The sequence below is a fragment of the Elephantulus edwardii genome, unplaced genomic scaffold (genome assembly GCF_000299155.1).
Source record: "Elephantulus edwardii isolate Elephantulus edwardi_28Jun2011 unplaced genomic scaffold, EleEdw1.0 scaffold00028, whole genome shotgun sequence".
NCBI classification, from domain to species: Eukaryota; Metazoa; Chordata; class Mammalia; order Macroscelidea; family Macroscelididae; genus Elephantulus; species Elephantulus edwardii.
Window position 1 is genome coordinate 4,199,376 of NW_006399778.1, and position 23,047 is coordinate 4,222,422.

Below are 23,047 nucleotides of genomic sequence, written 5' to 3' on the forward strand. Positions count from 1 at the left end.
CTGTGGCTAACACTGAGAAGAACGGAATCCCAGAACACTTGATTGTGCTTATGCAAAAGATATACTTGGACCGGGAGACAGCTATCAGAACAGAGCAAGGAAACACTCCATGGTTCAAAATAGGAAAGGATGTATGCCAGGGATGTGTCCTACCTTTTCAATCTATATGCAGAACAGATCATCTAGGAGGCTGGGCTATATGAGGAGGAAAGTGGCATAAGGATTGGAGGAAGATTCATCAACAATCTGTGTTATGCAGATGACACAACTTTGCTTGCTAAAACTGAGGAGGACCTGAAGCACTTGTGGCAGAAGGTAAAAAACTGTAGCCTTGAATGAGGATTGAAGCTTAACATTAAGAAAACAAAGATTCTTACCACTGGGCCAATTGGCAGCAGCATGATAGATGGTGAAGAGATTGAGATTGTTTTTTTTTATTTTTAGATTTTACAGTTTTATTCTTAGCGCACACTGCCAGTAAATTAAATTTACTTTCTCAGAAAGTGAGGCACGCAACACGTACACAGCCACCAGAATAACTGACAGGTACTGATAGAAGTGAAGAAGGCTTCATTTCCTTTGTACATAATTGGGTGATTTGTGCACTTGATCTCGGCTCTGTCCGCTGGTCTGAGAGCTGTATTGATGATCTCTGCTTATGGCTGCTCAGCTGTTGTGCTGTTCTTGGTTTTCCTTTCCGGATCAAGGTGGGTGCTTTCATATAAAATCTTATTTTTAATACCTTCTCTGGTAATTCTTTCCTGGATTCTTAGTTTTGCACAATTATACCTACAATGGAACCAGTATCCTAAAGTCACCAAAATAAATCCTCCTACTCCAACATCACATGATCTTCTAATTTTGCTCGTTAATAAAAAATGTCCAAGGCTCCACAATCAGCACTCTTGGTATTAGCAGCCAGGAAATCAAAAGATGAATTGCATTGGGAAAGTCTGCTGTCAGAGACATCTCCAGAGTATAAAGGGCAACAATGTAAGTCTAGAGACCAAGGTGTGCCTGGTCCAGGCCATGGTCTTCACAATTACTTGCTATGTGTAGGACAGTGACTAGGGATAATAGGAGAATTTATGCTTTTGAGGTATGATGCTGGAGAACAGTACTGAATATACCATGGATGGCTAGGAGAACAAACAAGTTGTCTTAGAGAGGGTCAGACCAGGCTGCTCCTTGGAGGCAAGGATTCTGAAGCTTTGCCTGACATACTTTGTGCATGTTGCAAGGAAGGACCAGTCCTTAGAGAGGGACATCATGCTTCAGAGGATGGAGAGGGAGCACAAGAGAGGAATAGTACTCTTCCCACTTCCTATTTATGTTCTCCTTTCCCATTCATCCTTATCCCTTCCTGCTTCCTGAGCTTTAAGGAGCTCTGGTGATGAAATGGGTTAAGAACTGGGCTGCTGACCAAAAGGCTGGCAGTTTAAATTAATCAGTTACTCTTTTGGAGAAAAACAAGGTATAGTCTACCCTACCTTAACTCTGGACAAATGCTGCCCCTTTGATCTTATATGGTTGATGTTTAAGTAGTGCGTTTCCAGTTTAATAATAGTAACAAATCCATAATATTATTTCTTTTTCAAAAGAGCAAGCCCCTAAGCAACTGTTCTAGGTGGGAAACACTTGTCACTTATTTCTTGTCACTACTAGAGCAAGATGGTGACTTGCTGGCTTCTTGAGTCTTTTTGAATCCTCCCTGTAGCGCATGCAATTAAAACATGCTGAGAGCTGTGTGAGGAAAGCAGGGTTGAGAGGCTGGGGTGGTAGGGGTACTTTAAATTCAGATGTGGCTTTGAGAACTCTGAGTGGTGGGCTCCGGTAACTCTCTTGTCTCCCTTCTGCCCCAAGGATGCTAAGCTGTCATAGTCATGGTGTCCCCGTCTACAGCAGTCCCCTGCAGGCCGGTGCTGAGTCATTCTCACAGTCATTGTTGCTGGAGCCCACTGCTGCAACCACCGTGTCAATCCTCATTTTGAAGGTCTTCTTTTTAGTGAACTCTGTACTTTACCGAGGGAGCTCTGGGGATGTCATCCACAGCACATTGCACTGCTAATCAAAAGGCTGTGTCTCTGGTGGTTCAAATCCATCAGCTGCTCCTAGGGAGAATAATGGGTAATCTCCATCCATTTAGATCTACAGTCTCAGAAACCTGATAAAAGATTTCTACAAATTGGAACCAACTTGACGGCAGTCAGCTGCTTTAGTCTGAGATTATTTTGCCAAACATCCTGCCTTTCTCCAGGGATGGTCCCTCCTAAGACCACGTCCAAAGTACCTGTAATGAAATCTCATTATTCTCCCTTCTCAGAGGTTATGTGACTGTATGTACTTCCTCCAAGACCGATTTGTTTGTTCTTCTGGCAGTTCATGCATATTCAGTACTCTCTGCCACAACCCAAAGGCATTAATTCTTTTTTGGTTTTCCTTTTTCACTGCCCAACTTTCAGATGCATATGGACAATGAAGATGCCGTGGCTTAAGTCAGGCACATGTTGGTCTTCAAAGTGACATCTTTGCTCATTGACACATTAAATTAGTCTTTTGCAGTAGATTTGACCAATGCATTAAGTCATTTGGATTCTTTACTGCTGCTTCTTTGTACACTGATGGTAGATTAAGTAAAATGAAATCCTTGACAATTTCAATTGTACTGTGACATTGTCTACTGGTTCAGTTGTGAGGACCTTTGTCTTCCTCACATTCAAGTTTAATTCATACAAAGGATGTTGTCTATTCTTTATTAGTAAGTACTTGGCTTGCAGCAAGCAAGACTGTGTTGTGTACATATTGCAAACTGTCAGCGAGTCTTCCTCTAATCTGTATCCCAAACCCAAGCTCACTTCCAGTGAGTTGATTCTGATTCATGGTTGGTTACCTTCTATTGGGTGTCCAAGGCTGTAAACCTTAAAGGGAGCAGATTGCCTCATTTTTCTCCTGTGGAGTGACTCCTAGATTCAAATCTCTGATCTTTTGGTTACCAGCCCAATGTGCAATACACGACATTGCCAGGGCTTCTTCTAATCCTGATGCTGATAGTTCAGCTTCCCAGATTATCTGCTCAGCATACAGAATTTATAAATACTGTGAAAGGGTACAGCCCTGGTGCATACTTTTTCTGTTTTGAAACCATGCAATGTACCCTGACTCCATCTGAACAACTGCCTCTTGGTCTGTGTACAGGTTCTATGTGAGCATGGTTACTTGTTCTGGAATTCCTATTCTTTGCAATGTTAACCATGAATTCTCTATGGTCCCCAGAGTCAAATGCTTTTGCACAGTCAATGAAATGCAGGTAAACATCCTTCTGGTATCCTGTGCCTTCAGCTAAGATCCATTTAAAGTCAGCAATGATACACTCTTCTGAATCCAGCTTAAACTTCTGAGATAACCTAACCTAGCAGCTCTTCTCTGCCAGTCAACCACTTCCTTTCCATGGAAGCCCTGGAGGAGGCACTGCCCCAGCTTGGGACTGCAGGGTTCCTGCCATCTCAGGGAGGATGCTGAGAGAGTGCCGACGGCGCAATGTCCTGGGAACAGAGCACATTTTGCATCTGGGTCAGACTAGATACCTCATCTCTATGATCTTCCATTTTTGCAACAACCTTGTTGGCAAGATGTTGAGAGCTGTGAGGATGAGAAAGTGCGATCTCAAAGATGTGACTTGTCTAAAGCTGTGGAGCTAATAGTGAACAGCTCTTTTTCAGGACATCAAGCTGCCTGTTCAATATGGAGAGATGTGGCCTTAGGTAGCCAATGGCAAGCAATGGGCAATGGCATGGCTCCACAGCACTGTGCGAGAAGCCAATGAGAACCCTATTTTATACAACAGAAGGGGCTGCACTGGGAGTCAGTGCTGGGTTCAGGTCCTCCCACCCAGCAGCTCTGTGACTTTGGGTGCACCATGCTTCATGTGTTTCCGCATCTGGACAGTGGAATGGGGACAAGGGTCCTGGCTGCTTTACAAGGTTTTTGTGGAAATCAAGTAAGAGGATGGATATAAGTGAATGTGCTTTTTATAAACTGTAAAGTGCAAGGCAATGCCATCTGCTGTAGCTTTGGTTATGCTCTCTGTATGCATGGAAGTTGAGTCTCAGTAGCGCTGGTCTATCCAGCGCGACTATCCTGCAGGCTCCAGCTGAAGCAATGAAGGGTCACAGTCCAGAAAGGAGCACAGAGCCTCCTCCAATATTGACTCCACAAACACTTGGGGGAAATGTTAAGAATGGAAAGGCTCGCTCAGCAGGCACCTCTCGTGAGAGAGAAGTGAGGCATCAGCCCCGTGCGTCAAGCCCATGCTCAGTCAGCAGTAACGAGGCACAGAGTGGGAAGGCCCGTGGGTTAGGAGTCAGACCCCTTCAGTAGACCATAGAGACCAAGCAACTTGAGCAAGTTACTTCTTTTCAACTCTCGGTTTTCTTATCTGCAAACTGGTGATTAGACTCACCTCACAGGTGGTTGTGGGAATCAAATAAAACACACACACTTGAGCACACAATGTCTGGCAGGAGGAGGTGCTCAGGGAATAGAATGGGATCAGGATGATGGGAGGCAGGGATCTGATAGTGGAAGGTGTGATCTGATGACCAGACAAGGCGGCTAGCTTCAGGATTTGGAGCTGCCACTTCAGCGTCTCCTGGAGCTTTCGGAACAGCTCAATTTACAGCCACACTTGTCTTCATTTCACTGTTTGGTCTTTATCCTGAGAAGTCAGGCTGATGGTTTCTTCTGGAGAACTGAGACCACAGAGAAAGTTCTCAGGACCACAGACAGTCTCTGAGATGAGATGGAAGGAAGGAGGGAAGGGATAGCAATAGTTCCACGGAGTCTCCACCACAGCCCTTCTTCCCTGTCCCTGTGTCCCACCAAGTCCACAGGCTGGAGGCTGGGAGAATGCCAGGGAAGAACATGGAGGCCTTGTTGGCTCCATATGTCACTTCCCTGTCTCAAGATTTTCAAATGAAATTCAGGCTCTGGGTGGTTCAAAGCTGAGGGCTCCCATTGACAATTATTTGGAGACAAATTGGTCTAAGCCGTAATCTCTCTGAGGAGATTAGGCCGGATGGAGCGAAGCCTGAAGTGACTGCGGAGATAAAGCGCACGCCCGTTGCCTCTAAAACCCTTGACTCCAGCCTGCGCTGCCGTCTTAACAGCTGAAGGGATGTGGAAATTACTTTCTCTGTGAGCAGTGGTGGGGTGAGGAGGGCTTTTTCCGACTTGCGTTCTTCATCTCCACTTCACTGAGATGGGAGGCGGGCGTAACCCACAGCTTTGTGTCTACAGGGCTGGCAGGAGAGGAAAGGAAGGGCGGCACCTTGGGGTAACTGGGAACATGTGTGACCAGTAACTAGTTCTGGGGACTCAGGCAACCTTGCACTAGGAACCTGACTATGCTCATAAGGACCCACAAGGAAGAGATGAAGACGCACAAGGAAGAAATGAAGACGCTCAATGGTTTTCAAATTTCTCTTTCTGTGATGAGGTGGACTGACCCGGTGACGGCTGCAATGGGCTCCTGTGTGTCAGGAAGTGTGAGGGTGGCACAGGATAGAACAGGGTTCAGAATTTTTGTTCATACGGTCACTATGAGTTGTACTTGACTCGATGGCACCTAACAACATGAGAGTATGACTTTGAGAGTGGTCAGACCTATGCCTCCGATCCCATTTCACAGAAGCTCTTTGATCCATCCTTTAAGGGAGTAAGAGGACCATCATCATCACAAGGACCACCACCTTTCAGTCATTTTGTCATACAGTGGTGGCTGTGTGTGGCTGTGACCTGGAATCTAGGCTACTGATATTTTACTACCAGCAGGGTCACCCATGCCAGATAGGTTTCATCAGAGCTTCCAGACTAAGGGAGACTTGGAAGAAAGACCTGGCCATCTGCTTTCAAAAATTAAGTCAAATAAAAGGTATGGAGAAAGAAGGGGAAAAAAATTAAGTCAGTGAAAACTCTACAGACTACAACAGAATACTATCTGATAGTGTTCGTGGATGGGCCCCGTGGGTTGGAAGGCACTGGAATGCACAGGGACTACAGCAATGGCCGTGAGCACGTGAAGGGGAAGACGCCACAGGACGTTGTACTGGGGCTACCTTGAGTTGGAGCCAATTTAGCGACAACTAACAAAACATGCTGGGGAAGGAAATCAAGTCCAGGAATGGACAAAGGGACTCACCGAAGGCCACAAGGCAGGTGAGTGTGAAGAAATCTAGGTTTTCTGACTCCAGGCCCAGGGTGCTGCCTTTTCACCACCCTTCATAGCCTCCTTGTGAAGCCAACACAGCTTACAAGCAAAGCTTTGAACTGGCTCACCTGCTTCAACTCTACTGACAATCTGCATTTCTGCCCAATGAAATGGCATATTTGGTGTATCTGAAGTGGAAATGACAATCTTCAGCAGAGGGTTGAATCAGTTTGAAGCCCTGCCTACAACAGATGCATATTGGCAGGAAACTCTGGTGGCCTAGTGGTAAGGAGCTGTGCTGCCACTGTGAAGGCACGTGGTTCAAATCCACCAGTGACTGTGGGATAAAGATGGGCAATTGATTACACTGCCTTTGAAAACCTGCTGGAGGGTCAGCTGCGGGTCAGTTCTGACTTGGCGGCACTCAACCAACAGGAACAACTATGGGATGCCTTTCTTCTCAAGAGTTCTGATCCCTGCGACCCAGAGCCAGGATCTGGTGGTAAAGACACAAGAGGGGAGACTAAAGGGTAGTTGTGTAGGACAAGGGAGAGAGGTCCTAGGGGATGGAAATGATGACGTAACAATTTTGACTTCATTAATCCGAGAGCGAAATACTTAGGGGAACCAGCCCAGCTGCCCTATCAGAACTACTAAGCGAGAGGCTTGCTGGGTGCTTCAAAGGGGCTGAGTGGATGGTGAGTGGACACAGTGCTGTCCTCAGAGGATGCACAACTACTGTGGGAGACAGAAGGAGCCCTGCTGGCACAGTCGTTAAGCACTTGGTTGCTAACTGAAAGTTTAGTAGTTCAAGCCCACCAGCCGTTGCATAAGAGAAAGATGTGGCAGTCTGCTTCCATAAAGACTACAACTGTCCTACAGGCCTGCTGAGGGCTGGAATCGACTGCATGTGGTTTGGCTTTGGAAGGGACAGTCGGCCCACTGGGCAGAACTGAGGCATGGGACAGGACGGCAGTCAGGACCTCTGGCCTCTCTGAGCTGCTGTGTTCTTATGGTGAAGTGAGGGGCTGGGGTTGAATGACTTCAACAGCCTTTTCCAGTATGGACAGTTCAGGAATTGTCACTGCGGTCAGGAAGGGCCCACTCACCTCTTCTCCTGTCAGGTAGAAGGCTGAGAGGAGTCCTCCAACGTAGCGGATATTCACCTCAAACAAGGATGCTTCTCCGCTCTGCAAGGAAGCAGGGAGGACAGCAGGGGCAGTAGTGAGAAAGCTGTGGGCTCCCAGAGGCAGCCAGGCCCCTCCATCCCACACCCCGTCAATCAGCCTACACCTTCATCCAGCTCCAGGGCATCCCTTGGTGGCCAGATGGCCTTCATGGTAAAAGGTGAGGCAGCACCTGGCTAGCAGGCTGCCGGCACACATTTACCGTGTTCCCAGCGCGCACTGGGCCTGGTTTGTTTCCCCAGCCCTTGCCGGAGGCCACCGGAGACACAAGCTGGTGCAGCTCCAGAGGCTCGAGAACCTGTGGGGGAGCTGCTGGCAGAGCTTGGCTTGAGGGGAGGCAGTTCCTCTTCTAGTGGGGCCACCTCCCCAACCCGGGGAGCCCCCCAGGTTTAGAGGAGGGCAGGGTCCAGGGATCAGGGAAAGACAGGAAGGAGCCCCAGCTAAGCAGGACCGCTGCCAGGCAGTTTCTCAGGCCCTCAGGACGGTAGCCCTCGGGGCACACCCACGCTTGCCTTAATCATTATTATTTTCTTAAGTCTGGACTGCAAATCAGGGTGTCTGGGCATCGTGCCAAGGCTCAGAGCCGGTTGAAATCCTACCTGAGCCTCTCACTCAGCTTTGGGAAGAGGGGCAGGATGCTCAGCCCTCCTGGCCCTGCTTCCTTCACCTCTAGATGAGGATGAGGAGACCCTCCCACCAGGACGGATGCCACAGGGGAAAGGTCCATGGAAAAGCATGCAGTGCCCAGGTGGTCTTAATAAATGGGGCCTGTCATTACCTCCCTTGGCCTTTCATTATTGATAACAACAATATTAATCTCTTTATCTGAGAGAATGTTTCCACAGACAAGGGGCTTTTTTTCTTATTGCTGCAAATAGATATGTAACAAAACATTTGCCAATTCAATAACCTTCACATAATGCAATTCAGTGATATTAACTCTGCTCATCACATTGTTTAACCATCACCACTATCATTTCCGAATTTCTCCATCACCCTTAACAGAAGCTCCTTTCCCCGAAACAAAGACTTCTTCTTTTCTCCCTCTGTTAATTCTGGTAATGGCCATAATCTTCAGTCTCTCTGTGCTGCTGCATGCGTCGGGGTCAATTCCAGCTCACAGTAAGCCTACAGGTCAGGGCAGAATAGCCCCAAAATATTTCCAAGGCTGTAACTGTTATGGAAGCACCATGCCACCGCTTTCTTGCACAGCAGCTGACGGGTTCAAATTGCTGGCCTTTTGGTTGGGAGCGAAGCACCTAACTGTTGTACCACTAAGGCTTATTTTAGTTCTTTACGCCTGCCTATCTGAGATATTTACCTTAAGGTGGGTCACTGACAAAGCCTTTTCAAAGCAGTCTTGAGCCTCATGGTGTTCAAGGAGGCCCAAATGGCAGGTGACTTCTTTCCCTCTTTTTGGATGAGGAAGTCAAGGTTCAGAGAGATGGAGTGGCCTCCACCTTGATTCTTTCAAATATTAGCCAAAGCTGCATTGTCTGCCTGAATGTCCCCAGGCTCCACTGGCCCTGCCACGGCCTCTCATCCCCTCTGCATCCCGAAGAGCCATGTCTGCAGCGGGAACGGGGTGGCCTCTGGGATACCCACCATCCTCCCTTCCTCTGCCTTCTTCAAGTCCACTGAGCATGTGATGGCGGATTCTGAACTTCCTCACCTCACACAAACAGCCAGAAGTCATAAACGCAATGGAATAGCCGTAATCATCAGGATGACAAGGATGATACCATCTTACACATGTATTAGATTTTATGGTGTTATAAAATGCTTTTTTATACCCTTGGTGATGTTTATTCCTCACAAGCAGCTTGTGAATTAGGTACTGTTATTGCTGTAAGGAGACCTAGTGGCCCAGTGGGTAAGCACTTCAGCTGCTATTTCAAAGCTGAGCAGTTTGAACCCACCCAGCAGCTCCAGGCTGGGGAGGGGAGACAGGGAGACCTGGTGATCTACTCCCATCCAGACCACAGCCTAGAAAACGCCATGGGACCATTCTCCTCTGTCCTAAAGTATCACTATGAGTGGAATGGACTTGACGGTCGACAACAACAATACCGATGTCATCTTACAGCTGAGGAAACTAAAGCTCAGGAATGAAAAATGACTTTTCCAGGTGCAGAAGAGCCAGCACTTAGGCTGCCTTCCAGGGAAGACGCCCTTGCACTGAGGCTCTGCCAGATGCCTCTGTCTCCACCCAGCTCTGGACGGCATGCTGGCCGAGGGGCACTGGCCTCCTTATTTCAGCCTCAGCCGCAGCAGCCAAACCCCGACTTTGTTCCATCAGGGGCCTGTCGCTGGTGAAACCTGGGTAGATCCTGCAGTGTGTTTACTGTGACCTCTTGTTCCCTCTCATCTGGCCCCATTTCTTACTCCCCAAATCTGCCTCAATTGCCTCACTCTGTGAGCCAAGACGTCGTAGACCAATCAGTGGGGGTGAGGTCTGACATTGAGGGTTTCTGTGACATTAGAACACATTACTGTCGCCTCTGGCCGGGCATGGCCAGTGGGCTGCAAAGTAAGGCGACTGAAAGTTTGCTTGTGGGCCTCTGACTATATACACCCCTGTCCTCATCCCCGGAGAGTATGAGGGGTAGCTTCTCCTGTCCACAGAGCCATGTTCCCTGCTGCTGTGCCAGGGATGGAGTCAGCCTGGAAGAGACTTAGGGTCTGAGCAGTGTGTCTAGTGTGTCTAAGAGGGATGATGGCTGAGGCCAGGCTGGCTGAAACTCAGGACCAGCCAGCGCAGAGAGTGGTGGCCAAGGCTGGTCTTAGGGGATGGGATCAGATACTAACAGCACTGAAACCCTGGCTCTGGGACTGCTGTGCAGCCTTGGGGAGACGCTCAGAGATGACAGGGTGCAGCTGCCCCTGATGCCCCAAGGGCCTGTGACTCACCACATTTAGGTGGAAGCTCTCTTCAACCCAGGCTTTGGCTTCCTGGAACTCCTCCTTCAGCTCCATGAGGTAGAGGGTGTCGAGGGAATCAATGATGGTCGCCCCACTGAGCCCTCCTGTAAGGACAGAAAACCAAAGGTGTGACCCAGGGTACAACAAGCCACTGTTCCCAGGGTCCTTCTAAACACCTGGGTAGACTCTAAGGTAAAGGCTGGGTCCAAGTACTAGTCCAAGGAGATCCCAGCGCTACCCAGGAAGGGGAGTCCAAGACCCGGTGTCCTGCTCATGGGCTGACGCTTCCTCAGAGAGGCAGAGTGCAGGCGGGAGAGGCCCTCTCATAGGCTGAGTCACTTCCCAGAACTGGGCCACTCCTGTACCGGTCAGCCAGCCAACCTCCAAGGCTGGTCAGGTGCTTGCCACCCTCCCACAGTGCTGGAGGGAAGTGGCTTAGCTTGCAGTATGCTAAAGCTTTAAAGACATACGAGTGAGTCCTCACTTCAATTCCATTCTCTATCTTATTCTAAGGGGGGGAGGGGAAATGTTCAGCAATAGTTAGCAGGGAAGGTATTTAGTATAGTAACATATATAATGGAGGAAACTCTCATTCTCTCAGTTCTGAGTCATAGTTGATCCTCAAGTGATTTTTTTCCCCCACCAGAAGCTGTAAATCACACTGGGGGAGACCTCCCATCTTTCTCCCTCAGAGCCTTTGGAGGATTCGAACCACTGAAGAGGTACAGTAGGAAGGTTAACAGTGTATCTTCCTACATATCACCACACACACCACACACACCACACCATACCACATCCCACATCCCACATCCCACATCCCACATAACACACCACACACACCACATACCACACCACACACACCATACACACCACATACCACACCACACACACCACACCCTACACACCACACATCACCCCTCCTTTTAAGTCCAACAGTGCTGCAGTGTGCTGTTGAATTGTGACTCACAGCGCCCCCTATAGGGCAGAGCAGAAGTGCCCCACAGAGTTTCCAAGGTTGAAATCTTTATAGCAGCAGATGGAGAGACTTTTCCTTCCTCATTGTGGATGGTGGGTTTGAAACATTAACTTTTTTGGTTGCAGCCAAATGCTTAACCATTGCATGACCAGGACTCCTACCTAGTCCAGTAATAAGTTTGAGTTTGGGATTACATTTCAAAAATCCAAACCTGCTACTGCTGAGTTCATTCTGACTCCTGACAATGCTACAAGACAGAGGATAATTTACTCATAGCGTTTCTAAGGCTGTAAATCTTTTTAGAACCATATTGTCTTATCTTTTTCCCTCAGAGCAGCTGGTGGATTCAAACTGCTGGCCTTTCCATTAGCTGATGATGACTTCTTAACATGGGATTGATGATGTCAGTGCTGTGTGCTGTCAAGTCAAAACCAGCCCAGAGCTGAGGCAGTTCATTGCAGGGGAGGAGACTGCCCAACTTTCTCCTGTGTAGCAGCTGGTGAGTTCAAACTGTGTGACTTTGGGATTGCACCGCTTCTTACCACTAGGCCACCAGAGCTCCCTAATACGAGATTAGTTATATAAATTAGGGCACAAACATAAAATGGGATGCGACATAGCCATTCATGTGGGGGTGTAGGGTTGTGTTAACTTGGAGGGCTATCCACGGGATCTGCCGACTGCATAAAAAAAAATCAACCCTGGTATAATCCCTTTGTTGTAAAACAAACGTGTGCATGTGCACAGAACTAGGTCTGGGAGAACGTGGCCAGTGCTTATCTCGGAGTGCTAGGATTACAGGTGCTTTTTTGATTTCTTCGGCTCATGGATTATGTTTTTAATCAGAAAAGCATTTCTGTTTTCTGGGGAGGAGGGGAAGGAAGAAAAAGAAAGTCTGGGAAAAGCAGCCAAACAGATACAGAAATCAAAGACTTCCTTAGATGTGCAGACACCAGGCTGGTGGGTCTGAGCGGCCTGGCTCCTGATGGTGAGCTCAGAATGCAGTCATGGCGCGAAGGCTGAGGAAACTGGGTATTTGCCACAATCAGGGCCTGGAGGGTAGGAAACTCAACAGGAGGAAGAGAGAGAGAGATGTGTCTGCTACCATCTGGAGGGCTTCCTGGAAGAGGTGCCTGACTGTTTCTGATTATTTGTGTTCCTGAGTCAACTCCAAATAGAAACGCCCTTATGAACAACAGATGGAAACCCTGCCTGACTCTGCACCGTCCTCACAACTGCCAGTGTGTTTGTGCTCACAGTTGCAGTCCATCTCCTCTCAATCTCTGACCCCTCCACCCTGTTGCTATAGTTACTGTCTGGAGCAACAATTTCCCTTAGGAATCAAATGTAGGCCCTAAGAGGAGTCACTGTGTAGTCAGCATCCTTTCTGCAGAACTCTCAAACTCCTGTGATGATCATCAGCTGGCCTGCCCCCCAGCAGAAACTCCTTCAGAGTCGAGTGGAATTGCAGGACTGAGCCTCTCTTGAGTCGGAGGCACTGGCTTTGCAAGCAAGAGTTAACATCTAATCTCCTTTAATTAGTTCTTCCCAACTGCTCATTTGTGTTGACTTTGCTGGCAGGCAGAGAATCCTGAACTCAAACACTTAACTGCCTCTCTAAGCCAGGCAAGGCCCAATAAAGGCCAGGTCAGGCCAGGATAGGACAGGAGGCAGCAAGAGGGACCAGGAGGAGAGAGAGAGGAGGCTGGAAGTTCAAGAATCAGCTGAGTGAGGGAGGGTTTACAGTGGGGAGCAGAGGGAGGGGAAGGCTGAGGCAATGGAAGAGCTCCTGGTCCTGGGATGGTTTGGGGACGAGGTTGAAGTGAATTTCCAGAATAGCACTCTCTCCTGTGCTGTAAGGTGGATATGAAAACATCATAAAGCCAAAATGATCCTTTTCCAGTTGATCTTCCTTTGTAGGTGTCCAGGTACTCTTAGAGGTACTCAGGCCATAAAGCTCGGGCCTGGCGTCTATGCTCTTAAGCGAAGGTCACCCCTATTCCATCACAGAGCCTCAGTCTCCACCCTTGGAGATCCCTTTGCCATAGATGAGGATCCCAGTGAGGGGCTGTGGTGCAGACAAGATTAGACAGGGGGGCAGGAGGGAGCTTGGTATCTTCCCACCACCCAGTGTGGTCTCCTGATTCTTGCACAAACTACCCAGGCCCAGGAGGCCATGATGATCAGTTCCAGCTTGAAGAGAGTGAAGCTGAGAATTCTCTACGGCCAGCGCAAGGGGGAGGTGTCTAAGAAGATCTGGTTTCTGCATCCTGCCCTGCGCAGCCCTGCAGCCTCGTGTTTTCACCCTGGGCCCTCTTCCCCTGGGCTGAGTGTGAGCCAGAGGTCGAGGACCTTGCCTGGTCAGGAAGGCAGCCAGGGATCCTTGTGACCGCTCTGTCCCATGACGACTCTGGGGACATTTTTGTCCCCAAATGCTTCTGCTGCTGCGAAGGCTAAGAGATTTGTTGGCCAGATTTTGCCCCTGTTCTCGGGTTCCTCAATCCTTTTCTCAGTTGATCTCCTACTCTGGCCTCTCCATCTACCACACAGCTGGGCTGCAGTCCAACAAGGCACTTATTGGGAAGCCTTTCATTCCAGGCTAGAGGTCACCCTGAGGAGAAGCTGGGCAAGAGAGAAGGCCCTAAACCAAATTTACCCTTATCTGCATCTGTGCTGCCCCAGGGCAGCCCCCCAAGACAAAGGACATACGCCTTTGCAGTAAACAGGGCCACTATTCATATGCAAACAGTCAACAGTGCACAAAAGTCAGGCAGCCAGCTTGGAAGCCTCCCTGTGGCTGGGGTGGGTTCCAGGTTGGCCCTCTCCCAGCTCCTGTCTGTTTCCTGTTCACAAAAGGACCCCTTTCCTGCCAGGACAGGAGTCAGGGAGGTGTGTCAGAAAGGCCTAGCAATTAGATAGCCCCAGGTTCAAATCCCAGCTTGGGACAGTGAACCATCTGCTTAAAGTCCAAAGTCGTCTTTTTTTGTAAGATGAAGCTAAGACTGTTTGGGAAGAACCAAGCTATAATAAATACATAGTACAGTTGCCTGGTATAACTAGGACTGATAAATACATCTGTATATGCCAGGCACAGAGTAAGAATTTGGTATATTTGGGTCTTATTCTTACTTTTGAGGTGTCTTGGGGGTGTGGGCCATGCTTTCCACATTCTGGGGCCTCAGCCCTGGGCTTCTCACATTTTTCCTTTGGCCTCATTCTCCTAGACCATCTGAGTGCAACCTTAGCCATACTGCTCTGACAGGCCCCATTCTGCCCATTGGCAACTATATCCGGAGCCCCCAAAGGCCCTGTTCTGCCCTTTGGCTTTAACAGCTCCATCTTCCCAGTTTTGGGCACTGGTCCCATCACCCTGGCATACCTTAACAGCAGCTCCACAGCCAAGGTATTTTCAAATGCATGTTAAAGTTGGACAATGAGTGCAAATGAGTGAAGATGAACTGATGCCTTTGGACTGTGGTGTTGGCAGAGAGTACCGAGGGACCCTGGACTGCCAAAAGAAGAAAGAGGTCCATACCAGAGCAAGTGAAGACGGGAGAATCCTTGGACTCAAGGATGGTGAGACTTTGTCTTACATACTGTGGACATACTGTCAAGCATCATCAGTCCTTGGAAAGAGACATCATACTTGGAAAAGTAGAGCGTCAGTGAAAGAAAGAAGACTCTCAGCAAGATGGACTGTCACAGTAACTGCCACAGTGGGCTTGAGACTGGGGACTGGCATGGACAGGGCAAGATTTCAATCTGCTGTAATCACTGTATCTGTGGCTAACAATTGGTGACGATCTGACTCTTTGAAATTTAAGAGGCTGTGCCTCCATCCTTTGAGACACAGGAGACTTGCGGCCCTACCCTTTGAAGCTCAAGAGTCTTTGCTTCCCATGCTTTTTCCAACAGTTTTGCTAGTCTCTGCGCGGTTCCAGGGATACTTGGGGTTTTTTTCACTCCTTAGAGGACAACAGATGCACCTCTTGGATCTATTTTCCATCTGTGGAATTATAAGAAATAGTACATGCTTTGAAGGGATACAGTTCAAGCCACAATAGGTTTCATCTGTGTGCACTGCTGAGTTCATCAACATACTGACCTGATATGACTGACTCCAAAAGGGTCTTCCTGCCTCTAGGACTCCATCCCCTCTGATTTTCTCTGAATGCTATTGCCTGACCTATCTTCATGGAACACTCACTATTCCTTGAGACCTCCCCACACTCTCCACATCTTCAGCTTCATCAAACTACTACGCCTTGTCCTCCCCTGTGCTGGCTTCCTCCCCTATGAAGCTATGCTGATCTCCACCTCAGGGTCTGCACCGCAGGTAAGTCTTACCCTTTGCTATCCAGCTTGATGTCTCTTTCTTGGAGCCCCTGTGTACCCCCTTTATTCTGTGCACCTCCATCTACAGCGTAATACCATTTCTCTTCTTACCACACTATATGGGAATAAGCAACTTACTTGTCCTTGTCCCCCCATATTACCAGGGGCTCTCGCCTGTTCAGACTTCTCCCCACAAGGAAGACACAGCAGCTGTAGGAAAGCAGAAAGCCAGGCTGAGCTGTCCCTGACATCATGGTTGATCTGTGCTGGATCCTGGGCTGTCTCTGGCATCATGGTTTACTCTATACTACATTGTGGTCTGTCCTGTCATGCTGGTCTGTGCCTGGCATTAGGTTGTTCCATGGTATTCAGAACACCACTCTTTTTGCTCCTCCTTCTAATGTTGTGGCTGTTTCTTCCTAGACTTCTCTGAGTACTCATAGTCACTATACCAAAAAGAATTGGCTGACATAAAAGAATTTAATGAAACAGCATATGACCTGGTAATTGTGATGGAGGAGGAAGTTCAAGGCGCTATGAAGGAACTACCAAAAAACCAAGGCCCGAGGAGCTGATGGAATACCAACTGACATATTTCAGTAGGTTGTGCCAAGAAATCTGGAGGATAATTTCCTGGCCAACTCACTGGAAGAGATCTATATTTATTCCCATTCCAAAAAAAAGGTGATCCGACAGAGTGTGGAAAATTATCAAACAATATCACACACAAGCAAGATCTTACTGAAGATTATTAAAAAATAATTGGAGCAGTAAATCAACAGAGAACCGCCAAATGTGCAAGGAGGGTTTTGAAGAGGCTGTGGCACGAGGGACCTTACAGCCATTATTAGATGGATCTCAGCTGACAGCAGAGAGTATCCGAGGAATGTCTATCTGTGTGTCATTGAGTATTCAAAGGCATTTGACTGTGTGGATCCCAACAAATTGTGGCGAACCTTTAAAAGAATGAGAATCCAGAACACTTAATTGTGCTTATGGGAAATCTATACTTGGACCAGGAAGGAGTCAACAGAACAGAACAAGGAAACACAACATAGTTCAAAATCAGAAAAGGTGTACATCAGGGATGCATCCTATCTCCATAAGTTTTCAATTTATATGCAGAACAGATCATTCAGGAGGCTGGACTTAATGAGGTGGAGTGTGGCATGAGGATTGGCTCATCAACAACCTGCATTATGCAGATGACACAACCCTGCTTACTGAAACTGAGGAAGATGTCAAGTATTTGCTTGCAGAAGGTCAAGGATTGCTGCCTTCAATACTATTTGAAGTTAAACATCAAGAAAACAAAGATTCTCACCATCCAGCCAATTGACAGCATCATGATAGATGGTGAAGAGACTGAAATTGATGGTGAAGAGATTGAAATTGCTAACAACTTCAGCTTGCTTGGCTCCACAATCAACATTCTTAGTACCAGAAGTCAGGGACTCAAAAGACAAATTGCACTGGGAAAATCTGCTGTGAGGGATCTCTTCAGAGTACTGATGTTAGTCTACAGACTAAGGTGCACCTGATCCAAGTCCTGGTTTTTGCAATTACTTGCTATGCATTACAGAGGTGGACAATGAAAAAGGATAAAAGAAGTATCGATGCCTTTGAGATGAATATTGAACATACCATGGATGGCCAAGAGAACAAAAAGGTCTGTCCTGGAGAGGGTGAAACGAAGCGGCTCCTTGGAGGCAAGGATTTTGAAACTCTGTCTCATGTACTTTGGGCATGTGGCCAGGAGTGAACAATCCTTGGAGGAAAACATCATGGTTGGAAAGGTGGAAGGACAGCACAGGATAGGAAGATAGGAAGAACCCAGATGAGATGGATCAACATAGTAAATGGGTGAGATTTGCTCAGGATAGTACAGGGTTCAGAGCTATCATACATAGGGTTGCTATTAACAACAACAACAACAACAACAAAGACTGCAGGGCCCAGGGCTCAGTCTCTTGATTTCTTTTCTTCTTTGTACACACTCTTTTCTTTAAGGATTCCCTTAGATCTCATAGCTTCAAATCTTATCTATACGCTGATGATTCCCAAGTTTACATTTCCAGCGTGGGCCTTGCACCTAAGCCCTGGTTACCATATCCAACGCTTGCCTCTTATTTTCACTAGGAAACCACACAGGCATCTCATACTTAACTTGCATGAGCTGGAACAGACTTAACAGCAATAGGCAAAAGAGGTACTACTATTTCCTCCAAAACTGATGATCCACAGTCTCCTTTTCATAAATGCTGATCTCCAAAGGCTACAGCCCCAAGTGTTTGAAGTGGCAGCCTGGCATTTGGCAGAGTTCAAGGTGAATGTCTTGGTTGATCACTCCAAGTTCCTAGCATGCGGCTCTAGAAGGTAACCATGTTCAGGGCAAGGTTTGGTGCCTACTCTGGAGGCTTCTGCAAGTTCTTTGCCAAGCTGTGGCCAGCCCAGCCAGGTTTCTCCCTGCACCTCCCTGCACAATGCCATTTGTCATGTGTGTTCCAGTCTCTGCAACAAAAGAACAGATGCCCAGGTCCCCAGGGGCTGCTTGGCTGGGAATAGTTCTATCTTCCTGGACTGTGGTTTGTAACCACTCTACTGACTCTATGATGCTAACGATAATGAGCAATATACAAGAGAAATGGGTTAGGCTGGGCAACAGAATTTAGAGTGAAACAAAAAATCACCCAAGACAGAGCCTATTACAGTAGCACCCCCAGAGTCATACGCTAATGGTTACGTTTAATTTGATGATAGAATCCACAGAGACTGTTCCTAATCTGTAACAAAAACAATACAAAAGTGTGGTGTTTTTTTTCTTCTCAGCTTTCAAAGAAACTGACCTGGCTCTGTGTGGCAGACTGTATTCCCAAAGGATATGCCATTCCATGAGAAGCATGTTCCTCTGCTGGTGGCATTAACAATCCCCCTGGGAATCCTCCCTCTGACCTGGGAAGACCTTTGTGATTACCTGAACCAACAGAATAAAGCAGAAGCGATGACATGATAGTTTCCAGCTACAGAATTTATGAGCCTAATAGAGAACCAGCCGCCATACTGTGAGGAAACCTGAAGCACCTATGTGGAGGGAGCACACCAAGAGGTCTCGTGTAGGCTTCCTGAATGACAGCCTCAGTTGAAGTCCCAGATAATATTATTGCTGCGAGGTGCCATTCAGTCAACTATGGTTGATAGCAGCCCTACGGACGGCAGAGGGGACCTTCCCTTATCCTGCACCATCCTCACCATCTCCGTCTTGCTCAGCTCACTGTTGTAGTCACTGTCCATCTATCTTGTGGAGGATCTTCCTTTCTTTCGCTAATCTTCTACCTTCCCCACCATGATGTCATTTCCCAAAGACTGGCCCTTCCTGAGAACATGCCCAGGGCATGTGCGATGAGGTTTTAGTACTCTTGCCTCTAAGGAGCACCCTGGCTGCATTTCCTCCAAGACAGAATTGTTTATTTTTTGGCAGTCCACGAGATAGTCAATACTCTGCCAATGTCACAACTCAAAGGCATCCATTCTTTTATCATCCTCATTCATTGTTCAACTTCTAGATGCATAGGAAGCAACTGAAAATTCCATGGCTTGGATCACCGGCACCTTAGTCTTTAAACTCACACTGCTTCTCTGGAGCACTTTGGTGAGGTTCCTGACAACTGAGGGTTCTAATACAACAACTCTTTTTACTTGACTGCAACTACATGGGGTTGCCTAGGAATCCAAGCAAAATGATGTCATTGACAACTTCAATCTGTTCTCTCTATCATGATGTTGCCTATTGGCCCAGTGGTGAAGGTTTTTGCTTCTTGGTGTTACAGTGTAATGCATATTGAAGGCTGTAGTCTTTGATCTTCTGGAGTAAGTACTTCAAGTCTTCCTCACTTTCAGCAAGCAAGATTGTATCATCTGCATAATTAGGTTGTTGAGTCTTCCTCCAATCGCAATGCCACATTCTTCTTCACATAGTCTAGCTTCTTGAATGATGTGCTCAGTATTCAGACTGAATAGACACAGAGGAAGGATACATCCCTGAGGCACACGCTTCTTGATTTTAAACCATGCAGTGCTCCCTTGTTGGTAATAGCCTCTATCAATTCTAGACATGGGAGTGAAAAAGCTTCCTGCTGATTCCAACCTGAGCCATTCTCAGCTCTCAGGCCTTCTCAGCAACGGTGGAACAGAGACAAACCATGCCCACTGTTCTCTTTCTGAATCCCTGACCTGTCAAATCTGGGAGCTAGTGCAATAACCATTTTGGAGGCCACTAAGTTTGGAAGCAATCTGTTATGCAGTGGTAGTAACTGGAACATTCTGCCACATGCATTTCCAGGAAGATTAATTAAAGTGACATCTCCATTTGTCCTAAAGTGTATTGTTTAAAACCATACCATTTCACATGGTAAGCCCTTCTAGTCCCAAAACCTCTTAGGGATTAAGGCCTCTCCTTTTCTATCTGGTCTGGATTTTTCCTTTCTCCAGTAAGTTATATTTTTAAGATCTTTTTCGGCTATTTCCTGGTCACATAAAGTTGTCTTCCAAAGCCTAGTGTTCCTAGGGCTTTCCTGAAGCCCAGGAAGACGAGGGTTATTTTTAAGGAACTATTCTTGGAACCCAACAGGATGCTTATACTAGAGATTGAATAATACTAGATAATCAGATCTGACCATGTCATTGCCCTGTTTAAAGGCCTGCTGTGCCCTCTTGTCCTCTAATTTTGAACTCCTGGGCACAACTGTCAGGGTCCCTGATTCAGCCATGGCAACCTCTCCAGTCCTATCTCTTTGCATGTGATACTCCACTCACCTCCAACCATTCAGAGGCCCCTGTGTCTGCTGATGCATGGCGCCTCTGCCCAGCTCACGCATTTTAAGTCTTTTCTCCACTGAGCCTCCAAGCAGAACTGATCTCTCCCTCCTTCGCATGCTCAGCCTTTTGCATACGTGCCTCCACCGCAGCCCCTTTGGACCCACCCTGGACAGCTTTGCTGATGTGTTTGCGGATCCTAGGGGGCAGTGGCTGGACCCAACTTTCCCAATGGACTCAGCATCCATCCCCAGGTCAAGCACATTAGAGGCAAGAATGAGTGGGTGTTGAGTAAAGGAATGGCTAGTAGAAATATGGACCATGCTTTCTTGAGGATGGCCAAACACTTTAGATGGTCGAACATGTCACATACAGCAGTGGTCAGTTATCCAAGGAAAGCACAGCCAGAGGGACATGATGGGCAGCCGCAGACCTCAGGGCCCTGGCAGAACTAATGGCTTCCTCCAGCCCTCCCACACAGATGCTGTGCTCTGCTGCCACGGCCCAGCTGGAGGATGCTTGCTGTGGTCAACAGCTGGCTGGGTTCATGGTCAGTGGCCAGCCGGGTTCACCGCAAGGAATCCCTGACAATGGTTCATTGTAGCAGATATTAGGCCTCCTTGTTGGGAAACAATCTTGTGTTTATAAAAAAACATTAATGTGTTGTTTGCCTGGAATAAACAAGAGCTGAGGGTAGTGTGTGACCTGGAAACCTGTACTTAAAGAGTTCCCCCTGACAGTGTGGTAGAGCAAGTTCTAAGCCAGTGCAGCTGGTGAAAACAAAGCCCAGAACGCTGTAGTGACATACTGAAGTGACACAGTGGCAGAGTGACAGAGCTGTTACCAGAAACCACCTTCCAAACCACATGACCTTGTGGGCTTACTGTAAGGTAAGAAAAGCAAGAACTGTGGAACCACACAGACCCTGGTTCTAATCTCAGTCATGTCCCTCCCATGTGTGATCTTGGGCCACTGACTTGACCTCTCTGAGCCTCAGTAAAATGGGAAAATGAGTCTTCCCTTAAAGGGTTGTTGTGGTGAGTCTCCAGGTGGCACAAGTGGTTAAGTACTTAACAACTAACCACAAGTCTGGCAGTTTGAACCCACTCAGAGCTGCCTCAGGATAAAGTCTGGCTATCTGCATCCTGGAGAGGGTTAAACCGGGCTGCTCCTTGGAGGCAAGGATTCTGAGGCTTCGTCTGATATACTTTGGTCATGTTGTAAGGAAAGACCGGTCCTTGGAGAGGGACATCATGCTTGGGAGAGTGGAGGGCAGGCGCAGGAGGGGAAGGCCCTCTGTGAGGTGGATTGATTCAGTGACTGGGGTAATCGGGATGGGTGCGTTGGAGGCAGTATGATTGGCACAGGACAGAGCAGAGTTTAGGGCTGTTGTACAGAGGGTCGCTATGAGTCGCAAGTGAATCGATAGCACATAACAACAGCAACAACATCTGGTTCCAAAAGGTCAGAACTGTGGAAGCCTGTGGAGTTCTCTGCTCTGCACAGGGTCTATGAGTTGGAATAGACTTAACAGTGTGTGGTTCAGTTTATCTAACACCATGTGATGCCCTGCACACATCAGGCACTCCGCACTGGGCTGTCATTACAGTGTTCTGTTCCAGTAAAGGAGGCCGCACCCAGCTGGCAAGGCCAGCAGACACTTGGCCTGGCAGGAAAGGGTGGTGCTGCCTTCATGAAAGGCGGGTGGGAGGCACGAGCCCTGCAGGAGGCAGTAACTGTGGGGCTTCAGACACCTCCATATGATCAATGCAGCCTTTCTGCCACAAGAAAAGAGCAAAAGCTAGAGCCCTTGCCTGCTTACCCCAAGGCACTCTGAAACTCAGCTTCTGCGGTCAGAACCGGAGTGCCCCAACCTTGGACTTCACACCCCATACTCCAGGGCTTCCTCTACCAGCTTGTCCATACAACTTGCTTCAGCCCCACATGGTGGGTGGGGACCTTGGTTTTCCACTTAGCCAGGAGGCTTTTTATGACTAACAGATTAACAGACTTGACTCAAGTAGGGGTTAAAACATGTTACAGGGTTTACTTGTCTGGGAGCACCCCTACCTTTCACCCAAATAGCCATTGATTCAAAAAGGAGAGATTTGTGAAGCAGACCTGGACCAATGGAGGGAAGCTCACATCAACCAAACCCCAGGCTACCTGCAGCCACATGAATGAGAAGTACCTGTTACAACACATGCTACATAGTATTTAAAGGAAACATTATAATTAAGGGGATGTTTTGTGTAAGTAGCCTGTCCCACAGCATTTGGTGGGGCGAGCTGACTGGCACAGTGCTCTCTTCACCTTGTCTCATGTGCTCCATGCACTAGTTAGACTACTGATCTATGTGGGCCACAATTTTCAGCCAACAGCACAAACTTGGGAGGACATCCTCCAGCCCAAAGTGTCCCTGTACACATATCAATTCAATGTCTATTTTACGCCCAAGATAAAATGGTCCTTCTTCCCTGAAGACATCCCTGATTGCCCCTGTTGGGATCTAAGTTTCAAAGGAATAATTTGTTCAGCTGACTCTGAGAAGAATGGGAATCCCAGAACATTTAATCATGCTAATGCAAAACCTATACTTGGACCAAGAGG

The 23,047-nt window shown here is 47.8% G+C and overlaps 1 protein-coding gene across 1 annotated transcript in view; it reads right to left on the minus strand.

Moving 5' to 3' along the window:
- Positions 1-23,047, minus strand: part of MAN1C1 (mannosidase, alpha, class 1C, member 1) — a 209,010-nt gene that overhangs the window by 38,959 nt on the left and 147,004 nt on the right. The window contains exons 3-4 of the mRNA XM_006883503.1: positions 10,303-10,418; positions 7,315-7,395 (exon numbers count right to left, since the gene is read on the minus strand). Of these exons, the coding sequence (XP_006883565.1) occupies positions 7,315-7,395; positions 10,303-10,418 (197 nt within the window). The remainder of the gene's footprint in view (positions 1-7,314; positions 7,396-10,302; positions 10,419-23,047) is intronic.